Below are 15,279 nucleotides of genomic sequence, written 5' to 3' on the forward strand. Positions count from 1 at the left end.
GCTTAATTCCTTACCACCTCCACCTGTAAAACAAATCTGAGTTTTCCTCCAGCTCATGGGGTCTTCTGACTGCTGTAGTTCCCAGCTTCTTCCCCTAATAACCTTGCCTGGACTTGATTTTCACAATGCAGGGCTGCAGGTGGAATCTGGATAGTGAGTCTGCACCAGAACTTCCAGCAGTGTTTTCTATTTTAAGCAAAATTCTAAAGAGGTTTATTAAAGCGGTGTAAGAGTACTGTGAGGATACAAAAGATAACTAGACAGAGCAGAGAGCACAGTATACTGGTCTAGTCCTAGTTTGTAAATAAATCATATCATTTTCCTAGACTTCTCTACCAGGATCACCTGAGGGTCTTAAAGTTACAGACTACCAGTCCCAATCTCAGACTTACTGAATCAGAGAAATATGGTTTAGGAATCTGTATTGCTGGCTTTTAAGTAACATATGTTAAATTCAAATAGTACTGAAAGACTTGTGATGGGATAATAGTAACCCCCTGCCCCACCCCAAGAACGCTTTTCTGATATCAGCATTCAGACCTTTAGATAGTGTGCTACTGCTCTTTGCTGATGTATAGCCATTGTCTACTTACTTCCAATTACAGTTAGTAGGAACCGAGTTCTTTTAAACCATCAACCACTCCCCATTTCTGTCCCCTGTGTCACCTGTCCATGATTGTATCATGAGAGTTAACAGTCATGTTTTATTAACATTAATAATACTAATAATAGAGTATTAGTATGTTGTTCTGTTCACTGCTGGACTGAGCATTGTCATTATATTTTTCTTAAACAGATTTTTTTCCCTTAGATTTAATAATTGCCTTTTTTTCCATTTGGATAGTTTCACTATATAGAGATCTTTGGTTTTTTGTGAGCTATTCCATTATATGTGTTATATGTCAGTGATATTTCCAAATAGTCAATTACATCTTAAAATTCATCAGTTTCTGTTTTTTCTTGGCGATCTCTCAGGCTCCTCCGTCTGACTGCTCTCTAAGGCCTCTTGCACAACTGCCATCAAGGGTCTTCCTTTGCTCATTTACAGTTTTAAATATTTGCAGGATTCTTTTTCTCAGGTACTTCCTCAATATGCTGGAGTGTATTTTCTGAGGTCCTAAAATAAATGTGTAGACGGTTATTTAATCAAACCTCAAATGCTAGAAATTTTTTATTATATATGTAGATTTGATTTTTTGATTGATAGTTTGTCTTGATAGGAATTCTGTGTTGAAAATCTGAAAGCAATTTGATAAAATTTCTTTAGCATAACTTTAATATTTAATGTCCTCAGCTTCTAGTACTGTTACTGCCAAAGTTTAATGTCATCCTAACTTCCAAGCCTTAGAGTATGACTTGTTTTGTTTTTGTTTTTGTTTTTTCCCTCTGGAAGCTTTTGGGATCTTCTTTCTCTGTGGTGTTCTGAAACTTCTCAATGACATGCTTTGGTTCAGAGCTTTTGTGATTCATTGTACTAGACATTTAGTGCATCCTTTCATTCTCAAAATTTGTGCATGCCAGTTCTGGGAAACTCAAGTTATTTCTTTCTTTAGAGTGACAAACTTTTTAGACTGAGATACAGCACAGCAGACAGAAAGTATATAAAGGAGGAGAAATAATCATACACACGTGTTATTACTTTAACATTAAATGTAAAAAGGATGTTTATTTGAAATGATATATTCTGGCCGGCGCCGTGGCTCAATAGGCTAATCCTCCGCCTTGCAGCGCCAGCACACTGGGTTCTAGTCCCGGTCGGGGCACCGGATTCTGTCCCGGTTGCCCCTCTTCCAGGCCAGCTCTCTGCTATGGCCCGGGAGTGCAGTGGAGGATGGCCCAAGTGCTTGGGCCCTGCATTCACATGGGAGACCAGGAGAAGCACCTGGCTCCTGCCTTCGGATCAGCGCAGTGCGCCAGCCGCGGCATCCATTGGAAGGTGAACCAACAGCAAAGGAAGACCTTTCTCTCTGTCTCTCTCTTTCACTGTCCACTCTGCCTGTCAAAAAAATAAATAAATAAAAATAAATTTTAAAAAGACACTATTGAAATGATATATTCTATACTTTTATGTTACATAAATGCTACTATTTAAGCAAAACAATAGAAAAAATAATTAGCAGTAATTAGTAGTAATTGAGAGTAGAACTAATCAAATATATCCAAGAAAATATAACAATATTTTACATAAATATTTAATTCTGATAAGCATTTTAACTCCTTTTAACTCATTATTAGATATATAAGTTTTGTAGGCACTATTACATATTCTTAAGAAACATAAATATAAAACTTTTTACAAGAATGTAAATATAATTGAACTAGTTAAACAGCTTTTACCTACCCTTAATTTTAAAAATATCGCTTTCTGTCTCAGAACAATTGGATGCTTAAACTTGTTTTCTTTTCTTTTCCAATAATACTTCTCTGAACTTCCTTTAGGCTTCTCTCATATGGTAATCAAACTAATTACAGTCAAATTTAGTATTCTGACTTGTAGCTCTACTCTCACTAAGCCCAAGTTGATTAGTATCAGTCCATTGTGATGACATCTAATAAAAATGTCTAAGTGTGGAATATTTACAATTTTGCTTATTCATAATGGTAGGGTTTTATTTATTTACAATTCTTTCATTTTAGTAAATTTTTTTCAACTTTATTGAGGTATAAGTGACAAAAATCACATGTATTCTTGTATATAACATGATGGTTTTATTTTCAGTTTATTTTTCTTTATTTATTTTTAAACCTTTTATTTAATGAGTACAAATTTCATAAGTACAGCTTTAGGAGTATAGTGATTCTTCCCACCATACCCACCCTCCCATCCCTTCCTCCTCCTTCCTCTCCCCTTCCCAGTCCCATTCTCCATTAAGATTCACTTTCTATTAACTTTGTACACAAAAGACCAATTCTGTACTAAGTAAATATTTTACTAAGTAAAGTAAAAATTTTTACCCACACACACACAAAATATAAAAACTGTTTGAGAACAAGTTTTACAGTTAATTCTCATTAAGGACAGAGGTTCTGCATGGGGAATAAGTGCACAGTGACTCCTGTTGTTAATTTAACAATTAACACTCTTATGTATGACTTCAGTAATCGCCCAAGGCTCTTATCATAAGCTGCCAAGGCTATGGAACCCTCTTGAGTTCACAACCTCCATCAGTATTTAGACAAGGCCATCAGCAAAGTGGAAGTTCTCTCCTCCCTTCAGAGAAAGGTACCTCCTTCTTTGATGACCCCTTCTTTCCACTGGGATCTCACTCACAGAGATCCTTCATATAGGTTTTTTTTTTTTTTTACTGCATCTCAGTTTTACATGCCTGTAATGCTCTCATGGGCTTTTCAGCCAGATCCAAATGGCTTAAGGGCTGATTCTGAGGTCAGAGTGCTGTGTAGGCCATTTGTCATTCTATGAGTCTGCTGTGTTGCCTGCTTCCTATGTTGGATCATTCTCTCCTTTTTAATTCTATCTATTGTTATTACCAGACACTTGATCTTATTTATATGAGCCCTTTAACACTTAGTATTATCTATATGATCAATTTAAAACTTAATATGATCACTTTAACACTTAAGATGGCATTATTACCACCCCGCTTAATGGGATTTGGAGTCCCATGGAAAGTTTTTAACTATACCCTTAGAAGGATATCTGTAGGAATGTATGCAGAACTGTACAGATCCTCCCTCTCTTATTCCCACTCTTATCTTTTATTGAGATATATTTTCAATTGAATTTATACACATATGAATAATTCTGTGTTAAGAGTTCAACCAGTGGAATTAAGAAGGAAAAAAAAAGAAAAAAAATTAAAAAAAAAAAACCTGTTCCTCAACAGTCAAGAAAAAGGCTGTTCAAGTCATTGTCTCTCAAAGTGTCAATTTCAGTTCTACAGCTTTCCTTTTAGGTGCTCTGTTAGTTGTCACAGATCAGGGAGAACATATGGTATTTGTCCCTTTGGGACTGGCTTATTTCATGAAGTATGATGTTTTCCAGATTCATCCATTTTGTTGCAAATGACTGGATTTCATTTTTTTTTTTACTGCTGTGTAGTATTCCCATAATTTCTTTATCTAGTCTTCAGTTGACAGGCATTTAGGTTGATTCCATGTCTTAGCTATTGTGAATTGAGCTGCAATAAACATGGGGGTACAGATAACTATTTCGTATGCTGATTTCATTTCATGTGAGTAAATTCCCAGGAGTGAGATTGCTGGGTCATAGGTAGGTTTATATTCAAATTTCTGAGGTATATATATAACATGATTTGTTGACATACATGTACATTGTGAAGTGATTTCCATAGTCAGGCTAATAATTAATATCTATCACCTTACAGTTGCCATGTCATTTTATTTTCTTATGGTGAGAATATTTAAGATCCTTTAGACTTGTAAGAATTTGTTATCACTTCTCAGCCTTTTAGGCTAAGATCAAGTGAAGAATTTGTTTCTAGCTCTTTGGAAATGCCTCTCAACCAAAAAGACAGGCTTGTTTTGGTAGACCACCTGTTGGAATGTTGTAAATACCCTTTTATTTCTTTTTTCTTTTTTTAAAAGAGAGCAAAAGAGAAAGCTCCCATATGTTGATTAACTCCCCAAGTACCCACGATAGCCAGAGCCAGGCCTAAGCTGGGAGCCAGGAACTTAATTCAGGTCTCCCATTTAGGTGGCAGGGACCCAACTACTTGAGCCATCATCTGTCTCCCAGAGTGTGCATCAGCAGGAAGCAGCGCCACCACATGAACCCAGGCACTGCAACATGGGATGCAGGCATCGCAGCCAGCAGCCTGACCACCTCGAAATGTCCATGATTTGTAAATACTCTGAGGTACATTAAACATCATCATAAGTTAACCTTCTCTTTCTCAGGGAAAACAGTTGTAAAGCACAGTGGTGATTTAAACTTATGAAATTAAAGGTAAATTCCAAGTAAGTTACAATTTCAGTAAACAAATGAAAAAGTATTGTTCAACTTTTCTGCCCTTTCCTGGGAACCGTTTTGTTTGTTTGTTTTAGTTCTGCAACAGTCTTTTTTCTTTTTCTTTTTTTTTCCTTTTTTTTTTTTAACTTTTATTTAATGAATATAAATTTCCAAAGTACGACTTATGGATTACAATGGCTTCCCCCCCATACCGTCCCTCCCACCCACAAACCTCCCCTTTCCCACTCCCTCTCCCCTTCCATTCACATCAAGATTCATTTTCGATTATCTTAATATACAGTAGATCAGCTTAGTATACATTAAGTAAGGATTTCAACAGTTTGCTCCCACACAGAAACATAAAGTGAAAAATAATAGATGATTTTTTTTAAATGATGATGAAATCAGATCAGACCTATTGTCATGTTTAATCCCAGTGAGAGTCAAGTTGGGAATTGATAATTTCTTTTTTTTTTTTTTTTTTACAGAAGATCAGTTTAGTATGCATTAAGTAAAGATTTCAACAGTTTGCACCCCCATAGAAACACAAAGTGAAATATATTGTTTGAGTACTCGTTATAGCATTAAATCTCAATGCACAGCACATTAAGGACAGAGATCCCACATGAGGAGTAAGTGCACAGTGACTCCTGTTGTTGACTTTACCAATTGACACTCCTGTCTATGGTATCAGTAATCTCCCTATGCACCAGTCATGAGTTTCCAAGGCTATGGAAGCCCTCTGAGTTCTCCGACTCTTATCTTGTTTAGACAAGGTATTGTCAAAGTGGAGGTTCTCTCCTCCCTTCAGAGAAAGGTACCTCCTTCTTTGATGACCTGTTCTTTCCACTGGGATCTCACTCACAGAGATCTTTTGCCAGTGTGTCTTGGCTTTCCATGCCTGAAATACTCTCATGGGCTTTTCAGCCAGATCCGAATGCCTTTAGGGCTGATTCTGAGGCCAGGGAGCTGGATTGGAAGTGGAGCAGCCAGGACTTGAACCGATGCCCATGTGGGATGCCAGCACTTCAGGCAGTGGCTTTACCCACTGTGCCACAGTGCTGGCCCCCCAAATACACTTTTTACATTCCCTTCCCCATTGTTCCCACCCCAGGTTGCTTCCTTCACAGGGCACATTATGCTCTGTGTTTGTTTACCTTTAGCTCCAGTTGTGTGTCCTTTTGTCATTAAAATAACTCAGTAATTTAGCTTTCTCTTTCTGTTTGCCTAGAGCTATATTCTCTGATTGTTTTCTTCCTACCTGTTATGGATGAAATATCTGTTGCTGTCCCTCTGAAGATACTACTTACACTGTTTTTTAAAAGGTTTCCTGGTCAACATTGTCTCTGAATTATCCAAGCTGTCTTTTTGGTTGGTTTTCTCCAGTCTCTGTCTTTCACAGCAGACCTTTCCTCTTGGCTAGCATTTCATAATCTGAGGAGCTAAATTCTAATTGGCAGCTCTGTGTGCGTAGCTGGGGCTTGTAGCTTCATTTAGAATGATTGTCATCTGGAGGGCGTTGGGACTGTATGATGTCTTTTTTTTTTTTTTTTTTTTTTTTACAGGCAGAGTGGACAGTGAGAGAGAGAGAGGTTCACCCTTCAATGGCCGCTGCGGCCGGCGCGCTGCAACTGGCGCACCGCGCTGATCAATGGCAGGAGCCAGGTACTTCTCCTGGTCTCCCATGGGGTGCAGGGCCCAAGTACTCGGGCCATCCTCCACTGCACTCCCTGGCCACAGCGGAGAGCTGGACTGGAAGAGGGGCAACCGGGACAGAATCCAGTGCTCCGACCGGGGGTAGAACCCGGTGTGCCAGTGCCACAAGGCGGAGGATTAGCCTAGTGAGCTGCGGCGCCGGCTTGTATGATGTCTTGGTTCTCCTTCATGGGAGACAAAGTCTTGGTTGCTGGCATTTTGGAGTAGGGTAGAGGAACAGAGCAAAAGGGTTCTGCCATACAATATGCATTTTTGTTCCTGAATCCCCTGTTCTCAGGGTACACCCAAGTCTGGAATTCTTGCACAGAATAAACCTCTAGTATTCCTCACTCCTATCTGCCTGACATGGGGGGATCCAGCTGCTGCTGACACACATTTTCAGCCAGCCATCCTCCTGAAAATAATTCTAACCAGAGATAAAACTGCCGTGCTCTTACCAGTAAGTTTCTGTGTATGTACATGTCAGTAAATGAGAAATTCAGAACTCCAGGAAAGATTCAGTAATCTAAAGGACTTCCTAAGAGAGTCTCTTTGGTTTTTACTCAAGACAATAATAAGTAAAAATTAGAGCATTTATGTTGTTTAGTTAGCCTTCCATTTTCAGTTGTTCTTCCTTTAGCTTAAAAAAAAAGGTTAATCTAGTGATATTCAATAGAAATATAATACAAGATACAAGCCACATATGTCGTTTTAAATTTTCTCATAGCCACATTAAAGCACACAGAGAGGCCAGCGCAGCGGCTCACTAGGCTAATCCTCTGCCTGTGGCGCTGGCACCCTGGGTTCTAATCCCGGTGGGGGTGCCAGATTCTGTCCTGGTGCTCCTCTTCCAGGCCAGCTCTCTGCTGTGGCCCGGGAGTGCAGTGGAGGATGGCCCAAGTCCTTGGGCCCTGCACCCCATGGGAGACCAGGAGGAAGCACCTGGCTCCTGGCTTCAGATCAGCGCGGTGCGCCTGAACCAATGGTAAAGGGTGAACCAACGGTAAAGGAAGACCTTTCTCCCTGTCTCTCTCTCTCTCACTGTCCACTCTGCCTGTCAAAAAATAAAATAAAATAAATAAATAAATAAATAAAAGTGTTTGGGAACCACTGAACCACGTGATCTCGCCCACCCCTTGGTAGCATGAGCAGTTTATTGTTCTAAGTGCTCCGTCTTGAAAAGTGATGATTTCTCTATAGTCTCTCTCATTTGTTTTAAATTTTATTTATGTTTATAAAAATTTACTTAAATTTATATAAATTTTAAGTTATACAAGTTTCATATATTTCATCTCCTTTGTTTTAAGAAATTAACTTTTCATTGGTGTATAAAATATGTACAGGAAAACACACACATCACATCCTGAGTGTACCACTGAGTGGATTATGACAAGTGGCCACACCCGTGTAGCAGGTGCCCAGGCCGGGGACTGGAATGTGACTTGTCAGCACCCTGCAGGTGTCCGTCAGCCCCTTTCCTATTACTAGCCCCTCGTCCTCAGGGTGAACCTGCACCCCAACCCCTGGTGCCATACATTCTTTTTGCCTGTTTTTTGAACTTCATGTAAATTAGCCCTGTGTTCATTATGAGTTCAGTGTACATTTTAATTTCTTTAGTTTGCTCCCCTTTTATTGATATCTTTTTTATGTCTTCTCATTCTGAATGAAGTTGCTTGTGGGCTGCTCTTCTTTCTCTCACAAGACATCTGAGTGTGACACCTCTAGCTGAATGACTTGGCTTGTTTCCCTGATCCCCCCTTAGCTTTATGTGAGATTATAACCATAAAGAGCATCCAGGAGTCTGCCTCACCTGTGGAGGAAACCGGCACGAGAAACCTCAGATCCTGCAAAACATATACTCAAACTTTGCTCTGAGCGCCAATTCCATTTATGTGTTTACATATATGTTGTTGGTGGCAAGAATGCGCAGGACACTTGGCCATTCCCCTGAGGTGCAGCTCGTCACGGCAGAACGTTGCTCAGGGGGAGCGGCCTGTGGCAGTGGGCCTGGAGTGCTGGACGGAGAATGGCGGCTGGCAGCTGTGTGACCGCCGTCTTCTCTTCTCTCACAGAGCTCTACCCTCCGAATGTCAGATGCTCCTCTTTTCAGCAACCTTTGAGGACTCAGTGTGGCAGTTTGCTGAACGAATCATTCCTGACCCTAATGTCATCAAGTTGCGTAAAGAGGAGCTGACGCTGAACAACATCCGACAGTATTATGTGTTATGTGGGAACAGGAAGGACAAGTACCAGGCTCTGTGCAACATTTATGGTGGCATCACCATTGGCCAGGCCATCATCTTCTGTCAGGTAAGTCCCTCTGAGTGTGTCCTCCTTGTGCCCAGATTTCCCTACCCAGGAGCGTGGGGAAGATAATATTAAATGCCATTTTGCCAGGTAGTGTGTTCAGCACTTATTTTATGTTACCTAGTTTCATCTTAAGAGCAGTTCTGAATTGAACTCTGTCTGTATTTTATGGGTGAAACTTAGAAAGGCTCAGTAATGGAATGGGATCTTTAATATGATCTGAAATAGAAAGACTTCTTATTTTACAGGGACTACTTCTAACACTTCCTCCATTTAGTGGCTTGATGTTGATTGTAGTTTTTACAGACCCTTCTTAAGAATGTTACTATATTTTTTAAAGATTTATTTTATTTATTTGAAAGGCAGAGTTAGAGAGAGAGATCTTCCATCTGCTGATTCACTCCCCTAAATGGCCACGATGGCCAGGGCTGGGCCAGACCAAAGCCAAGAGCCAGGAGCTTCTTCTGGATCTCTCATATGGGTGCAGGGACCCAAGCACTTGAACCATCTTCTGCTGCTTTCCCAGGTGCATTAGGAGGGAGCTGGATAGGAAGTGGAACAGACAGGACACAAACCAGTGCCCATATGGAATGCCAGTATCCCAGCTGGTAGCTTTACCCACTGTGCCACAGTGATAGCCCCAAGATCGTTACTGTTAAATCACCCTATTTTTATTTTTGGCTGTTTGACATTTTTCATGTTCATGTATTTATTTTCTCAATACCATGTGAACATGCTAAGCTTCATGACAGCAGGATCTGACCTATTGTATTCACCCCCATATCCACTGCACTAGACTAGCACCTGCCCAACCTACATATAGCACTGAAAATGTGTTCATAGAATAAAGGAAGCTTAGCTCTGGGAGCAGGCACTGTGGTACAGGAGTTAAGCCAACACTTGGGACACCCTCATCCCATATTAGAGTGACAGTGCAAGTCCCAGCCACTCCGCTTCAGATCCAGCTTTCTGCTGATGTGCCTGAGAAGGCAGTAGATGATGGCCCAAGTGCTTGGGTCCCTGCTACCCATTTGGGAGACCCGGATAGAGTTCCTGGATCCTGGATCCTGGTTTTGGTGTGCCCCAGCCCTGGCTGTTGCAGACAGTTGGGGAGTGAACCAGTGAATAGAAGATTGCTCTCCCTGTCACTCAGCATTTCCAATTAAAAAGAGAGAAGGAGAGGGAGGGCACGAGGGAGAGATAGGAAAGGGAAAGGAGGGGAAAAGAAAGGGGCAAAGAAAAGAAAGAAGGAAAAAAGAAAAGAAGGAAGGCTCTGCCCCTGGCTAGCCATGTAACTTTGGCAGGTTACTTAATATTTTGAAGCTTTGGAGCATTTTTTTTCCTGTCTTTAAACATATAAAATAAGTAGCTACTTCATTAAATTGTGGTGAGAATGCACATGGCCCTAACACATTTTTTATTCAGGTGCCCAGCACACATTAGAGTGTCATTATTGTGAGTACATCAAGTGATTTTGTCATTCCAGCACCATAGATGGAGCTTATTTATCTGCATTTCATTGGTGAGAAAGTCAGAGTTCTGATGAATTCAGAGAACGTAACCCTTAGACACACTGGCAGAGGGAGAGTCCCAGGCCTCATTCTAAGGCCGTTTGAAGAACGAGGGGCAGTGAAGCAGAACTCCTCTCAGCCCTCTCCCTCCTTACCCTGCCCCAAATACATGAGCGTGCCCAGCACAGCCGGGCTCCTAAGTTGGGGCACTGTGGTGGGTCTTGTGTTTTCACATAGACTCGTCGAAATGCCAAGTGGCTGACGGTGGAGATGATGCAGGATGGCCACCAGGTGTCCTTATTAAGCGGAGAGCTGACTGTGGAGCAGCGGGCTTCCATCATCCAGAGGTTTCGAGATGGGAAAGAGAAGGTTCTTATAACAACCAATGTGTGCGCTCGAGGTGTGTGTGTTTTTAAAACCTGGTCTTGGGATATAATTTTACATTGGATAAAATTTATTCTTTTCAAGTATATAGATCAATGAGTCTTATCAAACAAACATGGTCTTGTAACTATCACCATATTCAAAATATAAAATATTTGTATCTCCCCTAAATTTCTTCATGCTCCTTGCAGTCTCATCCCGTCACTGCTGACAACCACTAATCATATTTTTATTTCTGTATTTTTGTCTCTCCTGCAACGCCATATAAATTAAATCATACAGTATAGTTCCTTGACTCCTTCCACTTAATGTCACGATTTTGAGTTTCATCAGTGTTTTCAAGTATCAGCATTCATTCCCTTTGTATTGCTAGTAGTAGTCCATTGGTAGTACACTCCCCAGTTAAAGAGCATTTGGATTGTTTCCAGTTTGGGGCTATTTTAAATAAAGCTGTGATATAAATTCATGTATGGGTTTTTGTACAAGCATATGTTTTCATTTCTGTTAGGTAGGTACCTACAAACAAGATTGCTGGGTATATAAGTATGTTTGGCTTTATAAGAAACTGAAAAATTTTCCCACAGTGGCTGTATCATTTTGCATTCCCACCAGCAATGTAGGAGAGTTCTAGTTGCCCTGTATCCTTGCCAACAATTGGTATTGTCACTCTTACTAATTTAACCATTCTAGCAGATATGTAGTGTTTTGTCATTATGGCTTTTATATGCATTTCCCTAATCACTAAGGGTGTTCTATCTCTGAGGTGTTTTTAATATTTAATGAGAAAAATCTTTGTTTTTTTTTTTTTTTTTTGAAGCCTTCCCCTACTTTCTTCATCCCTCCTTATGTCCTTTCTTGGATTCCATACTGAAACCATATTTCCTAGTTCATTCTTAGTTCAGCAAATAGAACAGAGAACATTATGTATTAGGAGTGAATGCAGAACTCTGCTCTCTGATGGGTAGCCTAAAAAAGGAAGAGATCGGGCCAGCGCCGTGGCTTACTAGGTAAATCCTCCACCTGCAGCGCCAGCACCCCGGGTTCTAGTCCCGGTTGGGGCACCGGATTCTGTCCCGGTTGCCCCTCTTCCAGTCCAGCTCTCTGCTATGGCCCAGGAGTGCAGTGGAGGATGGCCCAGTTCCTTGGGCCCTGCACCCACATGGGAGACCAGGAGGAAGCACCTGGCTCCTGGCTTCGGATCAGCAGAGCGCCAGCCATGGCGGCCATTTGGGGAGTGAACCAACAAAAGGAAGACCTTTCTCTCTCTCTCTCTCTCTCACTGTCTAACTCTGCCTGTCAAAAAAAAAAAAAAAAAAAAAGGAAGAATTCACTGCCGCTAGACCATGGCCTTTGTAGACTGGCGCCACCCAGTAGAACTTCCTGAAATGATGGAAAGGTTCTATTCCGTGCTGTCTTCTGGTAGCCACTAGCCATATATACAACTCTTGAGCACTTGAGTTGTGACTAGCATGACTAAGGGACTGAATTATTTGATTTAATTAATTTAAATAGTCATGTGGAGCTAATGGTTACCATACTGGATAGCACAACTCTAGACCCTAAAGCAGGGGTGGGGAACTGTTTTTCTGCCAAAGGTTATTTGGATAGTTATAACATCATTCACGGGCCATACAAAATCATCAGCTTAAGAATTATCCTACTGCTGGTGTTGCAGCATAGCAGGTGTGGCTGCTGCCTGTTACACTGTTACACTGGCATCCATGTGGGTACTGGTTCATATCCGCTGCTCCACTTACAATCCACACCCTGCTAATGGCCTGGGAAAAGCAGTGAAAGATGGACCCAGTGTTTGGGCCCCTCTCACCTACGTGGGAGACCCAAATGAAGCTTCTAGCCATCTGGCTTCAATTTGGTCCAGTACTGGCTGTCATGACCACCTGGGGGGTGAACCAGTAGTTGAAAGATCTCTCTCTCTCTCTCCTGTAACTCTTGACTTTCAAAACAAATAAATAAATCTTTAAATTAAAAAAAGGAATAAGATGAATTAGCCTGCTGTAGATTATTGAATTTCAAGATCTACCTGCAGTTGCCTTGGCAGGGTCATAGCAAATGATTTCAGGGGCCTCCCACAGGCTGCAGGCCAAACATTCCCACCCTTCCCCTAAAGGAAAGAGGGGACAAAGTCCTACAGAGGAAGAGGCATAGTGCAAGGGAGGCAAGGGTCATGACCCAGACAGCTTGTTAGTGTTGGGGGGTGGGGAAGTGAAAGGCACTAGGGGTCAGAGAAGTCCTTGTAGGCAGTATTAGACTTGGAAGGCTTTGAAGGAAGGGCTGCAGTTCAGTTGGATGAGAAATTGCAGTCTGAGACTTTGTGACTGAAGTGTGGTGTTTGCGAATCAAGAGAGGAAGGGGTGAGAATTTCAGTGGTTTGAGGTCTTGAATTGTTTGAACTTTCTCCTGGACAATTTGAGCAGTGGATTCTGAGCACACATGCCCTGGACGTTGCTGTGGTGACCACCCCAGGTGAGAGCAGAGAAGTAGGTAAAGAGACAGGGAAACCAGTCTGGAAGCTGTAAGAGGTCAGGCAAGGGCTTAAAAAAGATACCAGGCTGACTTGTGGTGCAACAGGCTAAGCGTCCCATATCAGAATGACAGTTGTGGTCACAGCTACTCTGCTGTGGTTACAGCTCCCTGCTAAGGTGCCTAGGAAGATAGCAGAAGATGGCTTAAGTACTTGGGCAGTTCCTGGTTCCTGGCTTCAGCCTGGCCCAGATCTGACTGTTGCAGCCATTTGGGGAGGAAACCAGGGGATGGAAGATCTCTCGCATTTCCTTCCCTTCCTTCCCCTCCCATCCCCTGTTCTGTATGCACTCCGCATCCCCACACCCTCATCTGTCTGTCTCTCCCTCTCTGCCACTCTGCCTTTTAAATAAATAAATCTTAAGAAAAAAGACCTGACTAGAACATTAACCATGGGGTACAGCAAAGCTGGGGTCCCTTAATGGGTCGGGGGCACAAGACCCAGGGTCTTGCTAGGGACTTAGCATAGTAGAGGCAGAGGAGGGGGTAGCTGCTCTGTGGTCTTGGTGGAGCACCGTTGCCTCACACACACACACCCGTACACGCATGCACGCATATGCTTTGTGAATATGTGTCTGAGGTGATGGTATCTAGCCTCTGTTGACACCCTCACCCCGCATTAGAGACATCACAGCATGTGAGGAACTGCCTGAGCGAAGTACTTCAGTTACAGAAAACCAGGCCTGGTTTATAAATTGTGTCCATAAAGAGAATTCCATTGGCAGATGTGGTTCTTGCATGGCCATGTCTTAAGGAAAATATTACAGGAAACCTGCGGTGTTTCTCCTTTTTCAGGGATTGATGTGAAGCAGGTCACAATCGTTGTGAACTTTGATCTCCCTGTGAACCAACTAGAGGAGCCAGACTATGAGACGTACCTCCACCGCATAGGGCGGACGGGCCGCTTTGGGAAAAAAGGCCTCGCCTTCAACATGATTGAAGTGGATAAGCTGCCCCTGCTGATGAAGATCCAGGACCACTTCAGTAAGTAGTCCCACTGTGGCGTCTGAGCTACAGACGTACGCTACTGCTGCGGGGCATCTGGGAGCTGCAGCCCGGAGGTTCGTGATAGCGTGCAGGCTGACGCCGCAGGGAGGGACATGTCTGACTCACACCACCAGAGACCCCGTAAGAGATGGGTGAGTGTAGAATTCTCACGTGGTGCTTGGAGACAAGTGTTCATATCAGCTGGAATTGATGTGAGCTCAGATGTACCCGGTGCAGCTCACTCCGGAATCTGGAGCAGATTTTCTTATCCTATGAAGAGCCCTAAGCAACGTAATCAGAGTCCTTCAAGATCAGCTTCCTCTTTGAGTCACCCTTTTCCTTTCTTACTCTACCCTCCCAGATAGGATGAGCCTACAATCTAGGTCTGCAGCCCTTCCTCCAGCACCCCCTTAACAAGGCTGGGGCCCTGGGCTGACTGGGTGCACTGCGATGGAGACACGAAGGGCCCTGTGTCTTGGGATCTGCCCCAGAGCCCACAGATGTGTGTGAGGAGCAGGGCGAGAGAACCGTTTTCATCTTCTTGGACAGTGGTGCTCGCCCTTTGTTGGAACCAGTGGGCACTCTCCCCAGGAAAATGCACCCTGGCATGTAGATGCCATTCAGACTGTTGTTTTAAAGGTCTGCAGACTGTTGCTTGTCCACTGACCCTTCAGGAAGCACCTTAAGCGCCCCTTTGTTAGGAGGAGCTGGGGAGAAGAACCGTTAGGGCCGTTCTCTAGGAGATGACCCCCAGGACCTGGTCTGGAGAAGTGACAGCAGTGGAGGAGCTCTGTCCTCCCCAGGCTGTCCTCACTATCACCGACCACTCTTTCTGCCCCCAGGGCACCTAGAAAAGTATGTTCTGTGGGCTGCGCATCTGGTGCTCTGTGGTTAGTATTGATTGGTTATTTTGATACCTCCCCT

General features: G+C 42.7%; 1 protein-coding gene across 1 annotated transcript in view; it reads left to right on the forward strand.

Annotated features, from left to right (window-relative positions):
• The window catches only part of DDX25 (DEAD-box helicase 25), a 34,823-nt gene that overhangs the window by 5,699 nt on the left and 13,845 nt on the right, over window positions 1–15,279 (forward strand). Inside the window, exons 9-11 of the mRNA XM_002708616.5 lie at window positions 8,698–8,935; window positions 10,681–10,843; window positions 14,164–14,352. Coding sequence (XP_002708662.1) covers window positions 8,698–8,935; window positions 10,681–10,843; window positions 14,164–14,352 — 590 coding nt within the window. The remainder of the gene's footprint in view (window positions 1–8,697; window positions 8,936–10,680; window positions 10,844–14,163; window positions 14,353–15,279) is intronic.

The sequence above is a fragment of the Oryctolagus cuniculus genome, chromosome 1, assembly GCF_964237555.1.
Source record: "Oryctolagus cuniculus chromosome 1, mOryCun1.1, whole genome shotgun sequence".
Taxonomy (NCBI): domain Eukaryota; kingdom Metazoa; phylum Chordata; class Mammalia; order Lagomorpha; family Leporidae; genus Oryctolagus; species Oryctolagus cuniculus.